Below are 18,868 nucleotides of genomic sequence, written 5' to 3' on the forward strand. Positions count from 1 at the left end.
AATATTTCTTTTTTTATTTATATTACAATGCAAATAGTCCTGTCTGTCCATATTCGTGTTGCAATTGCACTTCTGGCTGCTAAAGAAACAATGAAATCCCGCAAAACCACAGCAATAACTGTGGACAAGAGGATACATTCGACTCCAGCAGCTTTTAAAGCTGATGTTTGGACATATTGATTTCACACCAGTGATGGATTTATGTTTTATGATACATTTTCAGAGCTCAGTAGGTGGCGCTCTTATAATTTAAAAGTTTGAAGTTTCATTCAATAATGAGTTCAGATCCCATTAGAGCATTCGGTGCCATCTAGTGGCCTTATCAACACACCCCAACACGCACATACACACAACAGCATTAAAAGAAACACACCGACGTCACATATGGCTTTAAATGAAACCGTCTTTATTAAGTAACTTTAATATCAGAAAAATAAAACTCTTAAAATTCTCTTTACAGCAAATATATAATATCAGTGCTTTGGCCGCAATAACTTAGAAGGCCGATATAAAATATAGTCTGCTTTTAAACTCCTGACTCAATTTGAAGAATTTATATATGCCACACGACTCCCCCCTACATATACATAACAAAAGTGTAGTAAAATTAGCAAATACTCTTGGAACTGTCCCAACAGCTGAACAATATATGTATTCATATATAGAGAGATAAGATCTAATACATTTTACAGTATGACGTTGGTAATTTGGTGGCGTACAGACACGACGGGCGCCTCCTCTCGTACACTTGCAGTGTGGTGTTGTTAAATATGCAGACATGCTCGGTGGTGCGCGATCTACTCCCGGAAAAACTTGAACGGCAGCTACTGTTTCAATACTAGAATCCTCAATACTGTCAACTACTAAAACTACGAGCAGATTTTTTCCTCCTGCGGCGTTTTTTCCAGCTCTTCATTCACTAAAGCAACAAAAAAAAAAAAAAAAATCTTATTGTAAACATTTTAATATAGATATATTTTTTTTTATATATATATGAAATGTAACAAAATAAAAATAAGATCTGTATATTCATCAGTCGACAGGAATATTATATAATACACATAGAAAAAAAAAAAAAAAAGTTCTTATCATTTAGTCGAGGGTTGTTAGTGTATTGCATTCCCTCTTGAGTTGTCGGACCGGGACGGAGACCAAGGAAGATGTTTTTGTTTTGTTTTTGCACTTTTGGTACCCGTTTGGCTCAAGTTCCTTTTTGAAAAGCTCCATCAGAGAGACAACGTAGCCGTGAGATACATCCCGATGTTGGACTTGTTGAGGGTCCGGAGTCACTTTTGGGAACTGATCAGCGCAATAGAAGCCAAACCTAAACCCCCCCCCCACCCTCCTCCCCAGAACCCCTTCGACGAGTCCCGTCCTTTGAAGTAATGGTGAGGGAGTAAGAAATAAGTGAAGGGGTGAAGAGGAGGAGGAGGAGGAGGATGAAATGATAAACCATGCATCATGTTAGCTCAGGTTCGACACATGAAGCTTCATTGTGTCGACGACCCACTGAGGATATTTGCATAGGCTCCGCGTTTGATGAAGCAGAAACGGAAGCGAACAAAACAAAAAAAATTAATAATAATCCACTGTGACCATCAGAAATAATTGACTGAACCTCCTGGTCCACGAGAGAAAGAAAGAAAAAAAAATCCAGTTTTCAGGCAGACTTCTCAGGAAGATCAGCCGTTATAGGTTCCAGGTCAAGTCGAGGAATGTTACCAATGAAAATGTACAATCTGTGCATTAACTCTTCGGAGACAAAGAAGCACTTTGTTTCCGAAATAAAAGAATCAAATATATATAGGTAGAAAAATATACACGCTGGTCGACTAGGAGTGATTCATAAACCGCAACAAAAAGAGGAAGCGTAAATATATATATACTTAAATATATATATATAAAAAGTCTGGAAGTATAATTAAGACTTCGGTCCAACAGCTTTGAGAGTTAATTTTAGGCTTTTTGTCTTTTTTTTTTCTTCTCAAAGGCCACTAAGTTTGTGGTTAAGACGGAGAGAAACCTTGAATTAGGCACAAATCTATCGTAAACTTGAATTCAAAGTAGAGCAACACGGTGACGCGTAACATCGGCAGTTTCGCCGTTGATGGACGGCACGGGTTGGCGGGAAAGAAATGATAATAATCTTTTTAAAGTTAAATGGCGTCATCGGGGGAAGAAGTTACCGACTTGTGATCGGCCGAATATAGCAGGATTTGGAATTAAATCAGGGAAGAAAGTTAATATACTAATCAGCCGGTAAGACAAACTAACTTTAATTTAAATTCTGATTAAAAACCTTGTATAAGATCTAAGAGATTTTGTAAAACTAAATTAAATGTTACTCGGTTTAAAAAAAAAAAAACAATCAGATGAACCCAACAAAAGTCAGCCATCAAGCAAAGATCCCGGTCTTTTTAAGAAGTTCCTAAAGATTAAATGTTGCGCCATAATCACAAGCACCCGGGTTCGGATTAGCAGTTTGACAACTGATCGAGTCAAATCGCTCGAGACCGTGACGTTCTGGTCGGAATCTCGTCTCTCGCTCTTCGCTTAAAGTTTGAATCAGCCTTAGAATGTTTTTCCCGGTGTGTCGTCGATTAAACCCTCGATAACTTCTTCTAGTCGCTCCTTTGATCTTCAGTCTTATGACGTCGTCATCACGGCGGATTAAGATTAAAAGGCTCGTCGAGAGGCCCGGGAAATCTGTCCGAGTTAAAACGGCTTTGAAGTCGTGTTGTAACGCCGTCATGTAACATCCATGTTGTGCCGTTTCGTATTTAAAAAAAAAAGAAAAACTTGTGTCACTTTAGAAACGGTAGAAAGCATCGTAAAGGTGGTTATTAAGGCTGGTGCTGGGCTGTGGGTTTTTTTTTAAGATCTTCGATATATAGAAAGTTACAATCTTTGCCGCGCTCCATTGTTTCCAAGTCACAAATAATCCTTTCTGTAAAAAAATAGCAAAAAATAAATCTTAGCAAAAAAAGGCTTAAAAAAAAAAGAGAAATATCGCAGCCATGGCAGCGGTTTTATTTAAAGCGTAAAGCTAATCGCCTTTGATCGACTCTCAGGAACATTGAGCGAGATATAGTGAAGCGCGTGTACAATATACTGTAAATCCATCCACTAAATAGTATACGATTAGTATGAGAACATATGTACAGTTTAGTGTGGGGGGTCGGGGGGGAGGGGGTCTCACGTGTAAACATGCTCACTTTACTGGCTCGCTCGTGCCTTGAGCAAAATAAAAAACTAAAAAAAAAGGAGGCGGGGCTACTACTTCAGCACTGGACGAGAAGAAAAAGTATGTTAGAGATGTTTAAGGCGAAAAGAAAAAAAAAAAAGATGAGGGCGAGGAGACGAGTATAGGTGGGCGAACAGAGATGATGTCGGAGGTGGGTGAAATTAAAGAGTCTAAAAAGATAGAGCGAGATCCCACCCACTGCTACATAGAGGGTTTCTGACCCTCCCGTCGAACGGATCCGTCGGGAACCGTCGACCAATCGAAAAGAAGACTTCACAATCGACAGGCACATGAGCGGGTGTGTCGACGCCCGAGACCATGACCTTTAAAATACATCTTCCTCATCCGTCGGACCGGGGCTGAGTCGGGGGACCATTTGTAATTTCCCTGCACAATTTTTGAATTTTTGGGGAAGGCCGATCCCTCGTCAGTGGTCCGTGGTGGGGTGGGGGGGGGGTCGGGATGGGAGTCACATGTTGCGGAGCTGGATGGCCTGCGTGACCGGGGACAGGCACACGGGGCACATGGCCTCAGCACTCTGGCATATTTGAGTGGCACAATCGAGACAGAAGAGGTTATGGCCGCAGGGCACCAGGGCCGCGATCACCTGGTTCTCCATGCAGTGGATGCAGATCTCTTGGGCTCGCGGCGCCGCCGCCGACCCGAGCCCCAGGCGGTACGAGAGGGAGGACTCGGGAGGGGAGGAGGAGGACGCCGTGCTCTCGCTGGAGGTGGAGAAGGCCGAGCAGTAGGAGGGCAGCCGCTGGTTGGCGTGGGCGCCCGCCGAGCCAAAGGTCCCTCCTCGCTGCACATGCTGGGCCTGAGGATGCTCCAGGGCTTCGGTCCCGGAGAAGGTCGGGGACAGTCGGGGGGTCCCCGGCTGGCTCGTCTGTGGACACGACAAGTCAATTATTTTAAGGATCGGAAGACAACATCTTTATGGGGGGAGGGATTATAATATAACAGTCGTTATTTCCTAGCAAAATTAACTCGAATCAAAAATCGCAGTATTAAATGGTGGATTTTTTTTATATTTGAATTCAATAATTCCTGTATTTAATTAACTTAATTAACATTTTAATAGTCTCAAATTATTTTTACAGTTTGATAGTACAACTCCAAAAATAAAATGTACAAATCAATATTTTTATAATTGTATCGTTGATTTCAATATTTAAATGTTGGTATAAAAGGGGCAACATTTAAATAAATAAAAATTGGTCCATCTGTCAATAAATACATTTTTAATTCAAGTATATAAAAAATCAAATGCTTTAAAAAACTCAAAAATACTTCCTTAAAAAAAAAAGGTTGTTTTTATTATTAAATATCATCTTCAGAAAAATATTGACGCGACAAAAAAAGATAACACAACTGGAGGTCTCCAGTACTACAACTAGTACTACCACGTTACGTACAAAAAATATATTTTTAACATTGAAACACTTAAAAACTTGTGTCACAATTTCCATATGTACATGTAATGTGACCGGAGCTCCTTGGCAGATGTATGTGCCGCCTCAGTGCTTTTCTAGTCATCGTACCTTCACTCTCTTAAGAGTCTTAATAGTGAAGTTACACCCACCTGAGACGGAGGAGCATCGAAGCCCTGAACGGTTTGGTGGTCCACGTAGGGGCTCCAGATGGGAGGCAATGCAGCCGAGTGTGATGCCGGGGCAGTGGAGATGGTCAACGGGTCGAACCCAGAGGAGGAGCCGCCGCCTCCTCCTCCTGCCAGGCCGGTCAGCTCTTCGGATCCCAGCGGGGGCAGACTGTCTCCGAACCAGAAGCTCGTGTTGCCCGCGTTGTTGTTGTTGTTGTTATTGGAGTTGGCGTTGAAGGGGCCGGTGGGGCTGAAGTCGGCCAGCTGGTTTCCGTTGCCGTAGAAGGAGTCGGTGGAGCTGGAGCCGCTGCCCAGGGAGCTGGAGCTGTCGTTGCGGTAGGTGGAAGACATGCGGACCCCGGCGTTGATATTGCTATTGATTCTCTGAGTACCGTTGAGGCTCACGGGCAGCAGGCCGGCGCCGGTCAGAGTCGACGCGCCCGCCTGGATCCAACCCTGCTCGCCCAGTCCGGCCGCCGCCGCGGAGTTCTCGAAGCTGACGTCCGTCCCGTTGAACTGGAAATCGTTGTTGTCCACGCCGGGGGCCTCGATCCCGCCGCAGGTCCCGGTGCGGAGGGCGATGTGGGCCTCGATCTCCTCCCGGGCCCGGTCTACATTCTCTGGCATCCCGGTGACTTCGAACACCGGCTCTTTGTCACGACTCGGGGTGACGATGTAGGTGTGGGTCTGCTGCTGGATTCGCTTGATCGTTGCACCTGGAATGACGACGAGGAGACACTTTAGAGACCCTAACATCTATTAAAGGTTATCACATGAAGCATTTTAGTTTTCTAGCATTCACAGTTCCTTAACGCCGGGGTCATCAACTGTCTTGATACCTCGAGCTATACCAAGGACACAGAGTACCCAGAAGTGTAACTACCAGTTTGGTATGACCCTTTGAAGAAACAGAAAACTGTGTATGCGCATATATATATATATATATATATAAATACTGGCGTTTTGGGGAATAACTCCTGTCATTTGCACAGTTGAATACATTTATTCCGGTTGTTGTTGTTTACCATGTGTCTTAAGTTGCACAGCCTTTTGACCTACTTTGTCAACTATTTGTAGAGTTTAGTTTGGTTGTTTACATTTCCAAAGGGAAAAAAAACAGGGAATATTTTCCAATGTGCATATTGTCGTTTGTGAGTGACAATGTTTTGTTCTATACATTTTTTTTTCCAAAGTTTAAAAATGTATATTATCTTTACCTTCCATGACCATTTGCCTTTTAGGAAAAATACTTTATTTTAATTTTCTGAGACTCCTTTGTTTGTCTTATGCGTCTTGGCCTTTTAAAGTATCTATTTGAACTGTGTATTGTTTTGATTGTTTTAGAGCTTTGTGACCCTGGTCTAGAAAGATTCTTTACAAATAACTATCACTAACTTAATTACTTATTTATCTGACCTAATAGGTCACAACCCGCATGCCTTTGTTGTCACATCACAACATTACGCAAATATCAATAAAAACAAAGTGGTAGGAAGTAAAAAATAAACAATGCAAATAGATTTAAATAGTACCAACTCAAGTGTGGATAGATAATCATATTAGCCAACTGTACACATCTAATGACTTTTGCCAAAAACTACTTCCTGTAAATATATATATAAATGGTTGACATAAATCCTCAGATTCAACAGCACGCAACTGATAATTTCTCCTGATTCAACATTGGCCTCTTCCGTCTAAATGGCACATGGCTGAGAAGTGATGTGGTGCAATTTACAAATCAACCCCAGGGTCCTCTGACACCATGGTGGTAATGTCAACAGTGCAAGAGGTTAATGACTCTGGGAGAGCAAACCATTCAAAGGGAGGGTATTAATATTGATAACCAGCACTTAGCGACGCTAAAATACCATTTGCTGCAAACCGTTTACACGAGAGGATTTAGTACGAAACGTAAAGAAATCAGTTATGCAGTTAGTTATTGTAGTAACAGTTAGTGTTCACCATCTTGCTTTTCATTATCATTCGCTTTCTTATTATTAATGGGTACTTTATTTCTTAATAGAATGTTTATCGATGTAATATTTTTATGAACGGATGCGACAACCTAAAATTCTCCAAAAGAATACAGTACGAATAAACGTTTGTTGTAACAGTTATTGTTGTTAATACATTAATGTGTACTTTATTTCTTAATATAATGTTTATCTATGTAATCTTTTTATGAACTAAAGTGACAACCTAAATTTCTCCAATAGAATACAGTACAAATAATCATTTATGTTGTAACAGTTATGGTCGTTTATACATAAATCGCTTTAAAATTCATTATCGTTTGTTTTATTATTTTAAATATGTGTATTTTATGTCATAATATAATGTCTGTATGGTTAATATTTCCGGCCAACCAACGTTCCGCAATGTGAGAAGAGTAAATGTGTATCATCTCGTAGATCATATCAATAATAGATAGCACAATAATATGTACGAAGAGGTCAAAGAACTCACCTTTGGGACCAACAACCAGACCCACAACACGATAGGGAACCCGCACCTGGAGGAATTAAAACACACAAATTAATTTAATTCCATTAAAAGCGCACATTATACTCTTAGCGTGCACTTTATAAAGCAGCGGTTGATCTCACCTGGATGGTCGTCTGACCCGGTAGCGTGGGGATCCCCGGACTGGCGACGGTGGCCAGAGACCCGCCGGCTTTGTTCCGAGAGGCTCTGATGAGGGAGAAGTGTTCGGCGGCCGAGAGGATCTCCCTCTTGGCCATGGCCACGTCTTCCTTGCGGCCCGTGACGACAAAGACCGGCTGCTCTCCCCTGACTGGAGTCTTGATGTAGGTGTTGGTTTTGGCTCGAAGCGCCTTAATCTTACAGCCTGTCCAAGGAAAGAAAAACAGGGAACAGGAAATGGGGGGGTGAGGGGTGGTTACTTAAATATTCCACATTGAAACTTTTAATCCATCAAACATTTGAAAAATATTTTTTAGCATTTATTTAAATCCTTATTTTCCCCAATTAAACAGACACATTCAAGTGGATCATCCGAGGGATCATATTGGTGTCAGCTGAGGTTGAGACCCAACACTAGTACCAGCCATTTCCTGTTGTTGTCGTTAACACTGAGTCCACCTCCCCCCCCCCCATTACCCCAGCTGGTCTGTAACACAACTTTCAAAGAATCTTCTATTCACATGTGTAACCCTGCTAATAAAGCACTAACAGAGAAGGCCATGTTGCTAATCCAGCACATGGTAGCCCTTTCTTCTGGGGGCACCATCCATCAAAGCTGATGTGGCAGAAGCAATGGTGACCATTTTTCATGCTCCTTCAAGACAAAGACGCTTCGTTTTCTCACTAAAAAAAAAGACGTATAGACTCTTGGACTTGGACACAAGTTACACCAAAAAACAGCACGAACGTGGCTTTAGTTTTTTTAAGTAAGTAGTCACATGAGCTTTTTTTTTTTTTGCTCCACAATAGACTTGAGATGCAAACTTAAGTTGGGAGCCGTTGACCCACTTAGCGCGAATGCTAAGCTATTTAGCTAAATGTCTACATAGCTTAGCATCGGTGCTAAGCTATGTAGCTATATGTCTAAAATAGCTTAGCATTCGTGCTAAGCTATGTAGCTATATGTTTAAAAACTTAGCATTAGCTATTTTGCTAATAATAAAAAGCTACATCCATATTGTTAGTTTGTTATTTTTGAGGATATAAGCCATTTTCGATTAAAAAAACAAAGGGTGTCTCAGTTCTTTGTTTGTCGAGCTAGTGGTTGACAATAAAGGCAGCTTCATAAAGTTTTTATTTTCGCCCCTTTACGAGTCTTAAACTGAACATTCGGGACTAAAATGATTTTAAAAACACTTCTTTATTCCCCTTCACCTCGTGGTTATGGCATCATCGCCCCCATAAACATGGCAACAGAAAGAAAAAAAGAAGCTAAAGCTAACACCAACCTTGTCTGCCCACAATCTCGGCGACATGCTCGGAGCTCGGCACCGCCACACACTCGGTCGTGTTGACACTTTTCCTCCGAGCCATGAGCGCGGATTCCGTCTCGAAGACGCCGTGAGGAAGCATCGCCAAGCCGCCCGCCGGTGCCATGCTGCCGTCATCCAGCAGCTCGTCCCCCCCGTTGTACAGCAGCACCGTCTCCAGCTGCTCCATCCCGGGCGGGTGGTTCTGGTGGCGGTGGGCCTGCGCTAGTAGCAGCGAACTACTGCTACCTGTGCAGCCGGAGGAGGAGGAGGCTACTACCGCCACATCTGGATCATCGTCTTCGGCCGCAGTCATCATGGCTTCGTCCCCCGAGGACCGCCGGTGTCTCGGCAGGGGCTTCAGGTCTAAAACCGTACCGAGGATGCTGAACTGGGTCGCCGTTCGGTGGCGGTGGAATGCGAGGCTCTCGTCGGTTGGTTCGATGATGGTCGTCTGGCTCTGGGTTCCGATGTGCTCTTCGAGGCCCATACCGGCGAAAGCGTGCACTAGCGGCGCTGGGACTTCGGACTCTCCCTCGTCGGCCTCCAGCAAAGACGTGCTACTAGGCATGGTTGCAAAAAAACGTCTATCGCGGGTCTGTTAAATAGAAGGATAATAGAAAAAATAATAATAAAATATTCAATGTAGTAAAAAAAAACAATCTCAAAGCGACCAGCGCCTCTTGAAATGTGTGCCTTTTGTTTTGTCTCGCCTGCTCCCCATAGAACCCTCCCCACAGCCAAATCACGCCCGACCTGTTCCCGCGACACTTTGCGAGATTAGGTTTGAAGTGGCATGACATCATAAATGATTATATTATATATTTTTGTTAATATCTTGGATATGACTATATCAAACAGCACATTGATCAATAAATGACCATGGTTTGGACTATTAAAAAAATATATTTATAGCAAGTTACAATGAAAAAAATACATTAAAGAAATAAAGCAACAAACAATGAAAACGAATCAAAAAAGAGAAAGAATAAGTAAAATATGTTTTTTTTAATTTCGTACCGCTTTTAGTCTTTTCTTCAGTTTGTAGCAAATTGACAACACAAATATATTTATATAAATACATTATATATTTCCACTCATAGCAATAGATGTTATATCTCGTCTATTATTATTTATATAATACAATATAGATATGATATATATGATAAAGTCTAATATGTATGCATATATATTAAGCAGATAGCCATATAAATACATATAGATATAGATTTATACATACATACATTCTTTGCGCTTGATGGAGTCTATTGACTCCTTCAAGAAACATCTTAAGACGTTTTTATTTGTTCAGGCTTTGTCTTGATTTTCTGGAACTCCTGTGTTGTTCTCAGTATCATCTTGACCTTTAAAGTATATACTTTATAGAATATTGTTTTGATTGTTTAAGCGCTTTGTGACCCTGGTCTGGAAAAGCGCTATACAAATAAAAACTACTTACTTACTTATATATTTTTTTTAATATCTTGGATGGGACTATATAGGATCAATAAAGTTTTACCTTACCTTTACCTTATATGAAACAGCACAATAAATGACCATGATATGGATGATTAAATAAAAAAAAGGAATTTATTTATAGCAAGTTACAATGATAAAAACACATCGTATGACCATTTCCAAAATATAACAAACACTGTAGTTAAAAAAAAAAGAGAAAGAAGAAGTAAAAATACGTTTTTAAAAATGTCCCAGAGCTTTAAAAAAAGTTCTTCAGTTTGTAGAAAATTGACACACATTTCTAGAAATATAATTAAGGTAAGGTAAGGTAAGGTAGAACTTTATTGATACTAAACTAAACTAAAATTGTTTTTTTTCTCCAAATCATCAACAGCAAATAAAGCAATTTTTCATAAAAAATAATCAAAATAAAATAAGAACAAGAACAAAGAGAAAGAACAAGATGATGCAATCTAAGTATAAAGATAAAGAACATAGATCAAATTATATAAATACATAATATGTTTCCCCTCATAGCTATAAATCTTATATCTTAGCTATATAATACAATATAGTATGATAAAGTATAGTATGTATGCATATATGTTAAGCAGAAATACATAAATACATAATATATACATAAATACTACATTATAATTTTCTTCTAACTTATAAGGTAAGGTAAGGTAAGGTAAAACTTTATTGATCCCTCAGGAGGTCTCCTTCGGGAAATTGTTTTTTTCCAGTAGCCAGCAATTTTTCATAAACAATAAAAAATAATACATAAAAAATAAAATAAGAAAAGAACATAAGCGGAAGAACAAGATGACACAATCTAAGTATAAAGATAAAGATAAAGAACATAGAGTCAAAGAAAAACAACAAAGACAAAGGATACAAAGACTAACATAGAACAGAACATCCAGATACTCTCACTCCACTAGTGCCCCTGAACTCAGAATTGTACAACTTAATAGCCCGAGGAATGAATGAGTCCCTGAGTCTATTTGTTTTGCACCTCGGTAGGAGCATTCGTGCACTCATTCTGCTTCTCTGCTCACTGTTGACAGTGCTGCAACTGTCACCAGTGAGTCCAGCTTCATTCCAACCACAGAGCCAGCCCTCCTGATCAACCTGTCCAACCTGTTGACACTCCTCTTGGAAACATTTCCACCCCAACACACCACAGCATAGAACATGACACTGGCCACCACAGACTGGTAGAACATGCAGAGGAGCTTCTTGCAGATGTTAAATGATCGAAGCCTCCTCAGAAAGTACAGTCTACTCTGAACTTTCTTATATACATGGTCTGTATTGCAGGACCAGTCCAGTTTACTGTCCCGCCACACACCAAGGTACTTATAGTTGTCCACTATCTCCACCTCGCAGCCTCTGATGGACACTGGACGTGGCATTGTCCTGGACCTCCCGAAGTCCAAGACCAGCTCCTTGGTCTTTGAGGTGTTCAGCTGCAAGTGGTTCCTCTCACTCCAGTCCACAAAGTCACTTATCAGACTCCTATACTCGTCTTCGCTGTTGTCCCTGATGCATCCAACAATGGCAGTGTCGTCAGCATACTTCTGGACGAGACTCAGCTCTGAGTTGTAGCAGAAGTCTGAAGTGTAGATGGTGAAGAGGAGAGGGGCCAGTACTGTCCCCTGAGGTGCTCCTGTACTGCACACCACAGTGTCAGACTTGATATCCTTCAGCCTGACATACTGTGGTCGATCAGTAAGATAGTCCGTAATCCAGGAGACCAAACCAGGGTCCACATGCATCATAGTCAGTTTGTCCTGGAGCAGAGTGGGTTGGATAGTGTTGAAGGCACTAGAAAAGTCCAGGAACAGGATTCTCACTGAACCGCTTCCTTTATCCAAGTGGGAGTAGGTCTGATGCAGGAGGTGAAGGATGGCATCTTCCACACCAACTGCTGGCTGGTAGGCAAACTGCAGAGGGTCTTGCGCGTGCTGGACTTGTGGCCTGAGATGTTTGAGGACCAGCCGCTCCAGTGTCTTCATCAGCTGCGAAGTCAGTGCCACCGGACTGTAATCGTTCATCACACTTGGTCGGATCTTTTTAGGGACTGGAACGATACAGGAAGTCTTCCACAGAGTTGGTACTTTCCCCAGCCGTAGACTGAGGTTGAAGACATGCTGGAGTGGCTCAGCTAGTTCAGCAGCGCAGGTCTTATATGCTCCCTTATATATCATATACTGGTTTAATTTAGTTTAATAACCATCAACATTATTCTTTTTTTAGACTCATCAACCTCAGTTCATATAATATAATCAATACATGGCAAAAAATCCTTATTATTACATTTTAATTTGTAGTAATGGCACAAGGTTTAAGGTTAAAATGTTAACTGTCACAGTTTCCTTTCAAAGCGCCATAGACAACATGGGTTGTTTTTATTTTAAATTGTCATCTGAGGACGTGTGAGAGATTCTCTGTACAGATCTTGTGATGGACCAGCAACCCCACAACTCGCAGCGGATAACATTTAAGGTAAAGTAAGGTAAGGTAAAAATTTATTGATCCCTCAGGAGGTCTCCTTCAGGAAATTGTTTTTTTATTAAGTATTTTGTTAAGTATTCGTGAAAGAAAAATAATTATTGATGACACAGGAAGGCCACTTTAGGGGGTAAAAAAAAATGAATTGGAAATAAATACAAAAATAACCCCAATAATATAAAAAAAAAAAAAAAAAAAAAAGGATTCATGCAATTGGCTGTAAAGGTTTGAGTCCAAATAGCCACTGATTGGCCAATATGAGGATTCAAAATATAATTGTATAATATGTGAAATCTATTAACCAACCATCCAAGAGATATAAGAGATGTAGCCTTTTTTTCATTTGATACGTTACAGTTTGACTCCTCCTTGGAGCTCAAGTAATGTACAGTAACTGTGGATGTGTTTCGATTTTTATTTAATTATTATAAAATGTATGAAAAGTTCCAACAAAAATGCAATTACAGGATTATACAAAATAATTGTAAAAGTGAGGAGAATTAAGTCCTGCGGCATAAAACCAGTCAAAACCATAACTAAATATATTATTTTGAACTAAGATGTCTCGTAAAAGCACCTGCGTTTGAGAAAGAACCTTAGAACAGATGGTATCATATACAACCACGTGACCATCCTCTTCTCAGGTCATGTCCAATGAAAAGACGAAAGGGGCGTATCCTCTTGAACTGACGACCAATCACGTTTTACGTTTTGTCTACGTATTTTAGTATTAGTCGCATCCGGGTTAGCTCTGAGGTGAGTAGCAAATTCTAATTCCGATATAAACAATAACGAACGATATATGTAACATTTTATTTAGACCTGGTAACACAACCAACAAACACACACTATATCACAAGAAAATGGAATCAAACAAGTTTTAGATTTTTTCCTTCATCCCAGAAATACCGGTTGTCGCCCTCGTTAGCTTCGATGCTAATCAATGTCCGGGTTAGCTTTGTCTCTTCTTTATTTTTATAAATATATATATATATATATATATCGTGAAATAATGTGTCAATGTTCACTCCTGGGTTCTTCTCAGTGGTCAGGATGGACGGAACCTTCCGGCTGATGCTGCAGGTCGTGCTAGCCCAGCTGCTGTGTGTGTGTGTGCTGGGCTCGGAGCTAACGTTCGAGCTGCCAGACAACGCTAAGCAGTGTTTCTACGAGGACATCATCACCGGAACCAAGTGTACTCTTGAATTCCAGGTACTGGTTCTAGTATTTACTTTTATTTAAGCAAACAAAATAATCCTATCTGATGATCGTATTTGTCTTGTTGCCGTTCACATAGCACCACAAGTGCTTTAGTTTAATATATTCAGCTATAACAATATTTCAATTGACAACTAGTCGTTATTGTATCGATTTTGCATTTACTGTAGACATCCCTCTTGTAATCAAACTAAACAAACTATTTTGTATTTATAATCTTTGTAAAACTGGGAAAAAAGCCTCTTGTTTTATCCCCTTCTCGATGTAATTCATGTCATAAAATCTATTTTTTTTTTTTAAAGTAACTTTCTTCGTTTAAAAATCATTAAATCCCAAAAAACTATTTGTATAGAATAAAGCCTTAATTGAAGTTTAAATATATTTTCAAAAATGTTGTCAAAAAAAAGATTTTGTGTTGTTTTCAAGTCCTAAAATGTCTGGTAACATTAAATCTATTTTCAAAGAATAATCCACAGTAGTAAAATCGATTTACTGTAGATATCCCTCTTGTAATCAAATTAAAAAAAAAAACTATTTTATATTTATAATCTTTGGAAAACTGGGAAAAATGCCTCTTGTTTTTATCCCCTTCTCGGTGTGATTTTTTTTTTACAGTAACTTTCTTCGTTTAAAAATCATTAAATACAAAAAACAATTTATCTAAAATAAAGCCTTCATTGAAGTTTAAATATGTTTTCCAAAAAAAAGATTTAGTGTTGTTTTCAAATCCTAAAATGTCTGGTAACATTTGATCTATTTTCAAAGAATAATCCACAGTAGTAAAACTAACACTAGTTTCTACATCACCAGGGTTCATGATGCAACTTTGGAAAGAGCCGTTTGCTTTGAGCAACACGGGAAATTAGAATTGAATTTGTGCAGGATATTTTATCTTTTTAAACAAATGTGTGTAATGTTTTTTAATTATTTGACAATTTTGGTTGATTGATGAGTTGGTCTTGGATTTAATTTCAAATGGTATTTAAAAAGTCTAATTTCGAATTTGCCTTAAGCCACAGGAAGCCTGTAAATACTAGAAAGTCTAGACTTTAGGATTGATATAAGAATTATTTGTAGGTTGTTTATAGTTTCATCATCCGCGGAAAGATCCCCTCGTCCATCTTCATGAAAGAACTCTAGTGAAGAAATTCATGTTGTGCTATAAATAGTAATTAATTTACGGTTTTGACAGCAACTTTTGACCAATCACAACGCTGGATTTGCCAAAAAAGTCCTACAGATCACAAGTTCATTGTATTTTTTCTAATAAACGTTGCTAAATTATATTCCTCCCTTTAACACCAAATAAAGTGCATGTTTAAAGCAAGTCTTTTGTTACTAATTTGAATACAGGTAGATATATTTTTGTCATAGTAGTTTCACTTTCACTATTGATTTCAGATAAGTATATTTGCATTCAAGACAAGTTATTTTCTATTTTCTATATACTGTTATTATTGAATTAATGATTTTTTTTTTCACATTTCAAAGAGGAAAATATATAAACTGAAAGACTAAAAGTGAAGAGACCCGAAGTTATTTGATGAATAAATGGACATTTTGATAATTTGATCTTTATATAGTGTTGACAGTATCTGAAATGTCACCTGTACAGTGTCTTCATACCTGAAAATGCAAGTACCTGTGATGAGTAGTTTGTCCTGTAAATACTTTTAAAAACCGGTTCCTCTTGTCTTAAAGCAGGCATTTGCAACAGGATTGTCTCGTGGCTTCTTGTTAAAAAAAAATTGAATCGTCATTCTTCACTGTCGCTTTGAGGCGTGACTGACGACGTTCTTTGTATTCACATCACAGGTGGTGACCGGCGGCCATTATGACGTGGACTGTCGTCTGGAGGACCCGGACGGTGTGACTCTCTACAAGGAGATGAAGAAGCAATACGACAGCTTCACCTTCACCGCCGCCAAGAATGGAACCTTCAAGTTCTGCTTCAGCAACGAATTCTCGACCTTCACGCACAAGACGGTTTACTTTGACTTCCAGGTCGGGGACGACCCCCCACTCTTCCCCAATGAAAACCGGGTAACGGCCCTGACCCAGGTGTGTGTTTCTATACTTGATATTATGTACTTGACGTTTATTTCAAAATGTAACCGTGGCACTTCTGTGTATTTCTCAGATGGAATCCGCCTGTGTGTCAATCCACGAGGCCCTTAAATCAGTCATCGATTACCAGACACACTTCCGTCTCCGCGAGGCTCAAGGGCGCAGTCGAGCGGAAGACCTCAACACCCGTGTTGCATTCTGGTCTATCGGCGAAGCCATCATCCTGCTGGTGGTGAGCATCAGTCAGGTGATCCTCTTGAGGAGCTTCTTCTCCGACAAGAAGACGACGACGACACGTGTCGGATCATAACCTCCGGCGCGGGTTCATCGATATCTTAGTCCTTGCTCTGGCTGGTCTGTGTAGAGAAGTTTAGAACAACAGGGTTGAGAACGTATTCAACTCTGTTGTCCTAAACCACGTTATACACACACGAGTCAAGAGCACAGAGGAAACGTAGTCTTGAAGGGTTTTTCAACGGTGCAGACTTGCAGAAAGGCTTTATTGTGTTGCTAATCGTCTCGTCTGTCCATGCAGCTGGTCGTGTGTTTTTTTTGTTTTGCAAACATCATGTATGAGATTGTTTTTATTTGTAGTATTCCTGTTTTACTGAGGTTCTCATTCATATTTCACACGTGTTTCCTGGTCAGAGTTTGTAATAAAACAAAAAAGGTGGCCAAGCTTATTTCGGTGATAAAATATGTGTATCTAACATTAATTTCTATTTCAATATCTGCTGTGTATGAACATGTTTTATCATCTAAATTACCTGAGGAATGTAAACTTGTGTGAAACCATTTTTAATTTGGTGTTAAGATCCTGAAAATGACGTCTTTAAAAGCAATTATCTGACCAGAGAGAAGAGAAAACATCTTGTTTTTGGAAGCTTTTCACTCACTGGATTATGACGAGGTTCCATATCCGCCTGTCTGTGAGCGTATTTATTTAATTAGCAGCTGTTAAAAATGATTGTTACATACATACAACATACTTCCTGAGTGTATCGTCCTGCTAGTTAAAAGTTCTCGGTTAACCAAACCTATAGACCTAGAAGGGTCTGGTTAAGAAGCATTAGTACTAAAGTTTGATTTATTTTCTGTCGACTAACACGAGGAGTCAGTTCTCACTATTCGATAGTGTTTAAATAGAAATGGAAAAACTTGTCTCACTATTTCACACGCTACGATTTGATAATCCCACCTAAATATAACTCTTGGACGTGTTTCAGCAGTTCACTGAAGAGGCTCTATATTCAGATTGACAGGATTAGCCGCCTTACGTTACACACTTGATCTGAGAAAATCCTTTTCTACTCGTGAACTTCAATGTAGATCTTTATCTGCATCTTTCTCGCTCGTTCTGTCATTCATTTGATAACTCTCGTGCTTTGTGGGCATTTTACTGACGATCTCTGCACTTGAAGACTTTTGGACTTAAATTTATGCTCTGATGAATTTGCCCGTAAGTTATTGGGTTTAAATAAAGAATAAACTTTATAAAGTGCTGAGCTGAATTGTTTTTTTTTCGCTCAGCAGTCATGCTTCTTTTCACCTGTAGGGTGTGATACAACGCAATCTTCAGAAGTGCTGCAGCCTCACATGTTTGAAATATGATAGAACTGTAATTTGATATAAGTATATTTTATGTGCTGTTATGTTAAACTGGTGTAATCAGCCAATACATATTTGGGAAATTATTCGAAAAAAACAAGTGAGTAAAGTTGTATATTTAAACAATATATATATTTAATTATACTTTTTTTCTGTTTAAAAAAACAACTTTTTACTGCATAATCCTGAACAAATATCAAAACCGAATACATCCATACAAACCTATCCTTTAGATCCATTAGACGGGTCATGGGGTGCAGACAAACTATATGTTTCTGGAATTTTTGGAGGAAATGAAAATTCCAATGTATCTTAAGTGAACTGGAACCGAAGCGAATTTAAACTAGATCTTGAACCTGCAAACATCTGCGTGTTGCAGCACTTATAACTGTCTTCAGTTTTTTTAATCAGTCACCGTTTAAATGAATGATTATTAATGTCTTTATTGGAGTCATTCTACAAACCACCATTTCCATGTACATGTTTTAAAATGTGTTCACTTCATAGAAAACATATGACTTGCAAAAACAATTCCTACCTCAGGCATAAATCCAGATTATTATTATTGTTATTACTGTGATCCAGATTTCTTAATTCACGGAGCAATTCGTCTTTATCAACCCGTGAAAAATGGTCTTAAAATGTCCTCAATCTGATACTAGTAATTAAAGTGTTGTTGCCTAGTATGAGACCATTAAAAAATAGTAAGTAAGTAATTTGTATTTATATAGCGCTTTTCCAGACCAGGGTCACAAAGCGCTTAAACAATCAAAACAATATTCAATAAAATATATACTTTAAAGGTCAAGATATCACTGACAACAACACAGGAGTTCCAGAAAATCAAGGAAAAGCCTGCACAAAAAAACTGATAAAGATAAGTGTTATGGGTGAGTATGCTTCACATACAATAACTCAAGCTAGTATTGTTTCTACCTAAGCTAGCAAGAATAGCATTGAGTTTAAAAATCACTATCAGAAAGTTTTTGGAACACAAAGGATTTTTTTTGTGATAGCAGTACAGGAATAAAAGAATGTATTTACTTGACATTAGAGAGATAGATAGAACCTTCATCCTTATTTTAGATGAAAAGAAAATTATATTTTAACAGTTTCCAGAGCGGTATTGTTAGAGGAACCTATCCAAACTTTAAAAAAAATCTTGTATTTTTTTTATCATTCTGAAACATGCCTGCC

The 18,868-nt window shown here is 39.2% G+C and overlaps 2 protein-coding genes across 2 annotated transcripts; one reads left to right on the forward strand and one right to left on the reverse strand.

Moving 5' to 3' along the window:
- Positions 1-3,027: 3,027 nt before the first annotated feature.
- Positions 3,028-9,532, reverse strand: LOC148087875 (RNA-binding protein MEX3B-like). The gene is made up of 5 exons (XM_087792573.1): positions 8,783-9,532; positions 7,457-7,698; positions 7,317-7,362; positions 4,830-5,563; positions 3,028-4,133 (listed from the first exon to the last, which is right to left on the reverse strand). Exons 1-5 carry the CDS (start codon positions 9,372-9,374, stop codon positions 3,714-3,716), a joined length of 2,034 nt encoding a protein of 677 aa, XP_087648699.1. The 5' UTR covers positions 9,375-9,532; the 3' UTR covers positions 3,028-3,713.
- Positions 9,533-13,453: 3,921 nt separating this feature from the next.
- Positions 13,454-17,564, forward strand: tmed7 (transmembrane p24 trafficking protein 7). Its single transcript, XM_087792157.1, has 4 exons — positions 13,454-13,534; positions 13,824-13,990; positions 15,812-16,057; positions 16,137-17,564. Exons 2-4 carry the CDS (start codon positions 13,832-13,834, stop codon positions 16,371-16,373), a joined length of 642 nt encoding a protein of 213 aa, XP_087648283.1. The 5' UTR covers positions 13,454-13,534; positions 13,824-13,831; the 3' UTR covers positions 16,374-17,564.
- The last annotated feature ends 1,304 nt before the right edge of the window (positions 17,565-18,868 follow it).

Source organism: Callionymus lyra, chromosome 1 (genome assembly GCF_982586985.1).
Source record: "Callionymus lyra chromosome 1, fCalLyr1.hap1.1, whole genome shotgun sequence".
NCBI lineage: Eukaryota > Metazoa > Chordata > Actinopteri > Syngnathiformes > Callionymidae > Callionymus > Callionymus lyra.

Excerpts from the sequence above, each read along its gene's own strand:
- LOC148087875 (XM_087792573.1), bottom strand. The coding sequence starts at position 9,374 with ATGCCTAGTAGCACGTCTTTGCTGGAGGCCGACGAGGGAGAGTCCGAA. Across the intron at positions 7,699-8,782 it reads CGAGATTGTGGGCAGACAAG|GCTGTAAGATTAAGGCGCTT; the intron begins GTTGGTGTTAGC and ends TTCCTTGGACAG. Across the intron at positions 4,134-4,829 it reads TCGATGCTCCTCCGTCTCAG|ACGAGCCAGCCGGGGACCCC; the intron begins GTGGGTGTAACT and ends TCGTGTCCACAG.
- tmed7 (XM_087792157.1), top strand. The coding sequence starts at position 13,832 with ATGGACGGAACCTTCCGGCTGATGCTGCAGGTCGTGCTAGCCCAGCTG. Across the intron at positions 13,991-15,811 it reads AGTGTACTCTTGAATTCCAG|GTGGTGACCGGCGGCCATTA; the intron begins GTACTGGTTCTA and ends TTCACATCACAG. Across the intron at positions 16,058-16,136 it reads GGGTAACGGCCCTGACCCAG|ATGGAATCCGCCTGTGTGTC; the intron begins GTGTGTGTTTCT and ends TGTATTTCTCAG.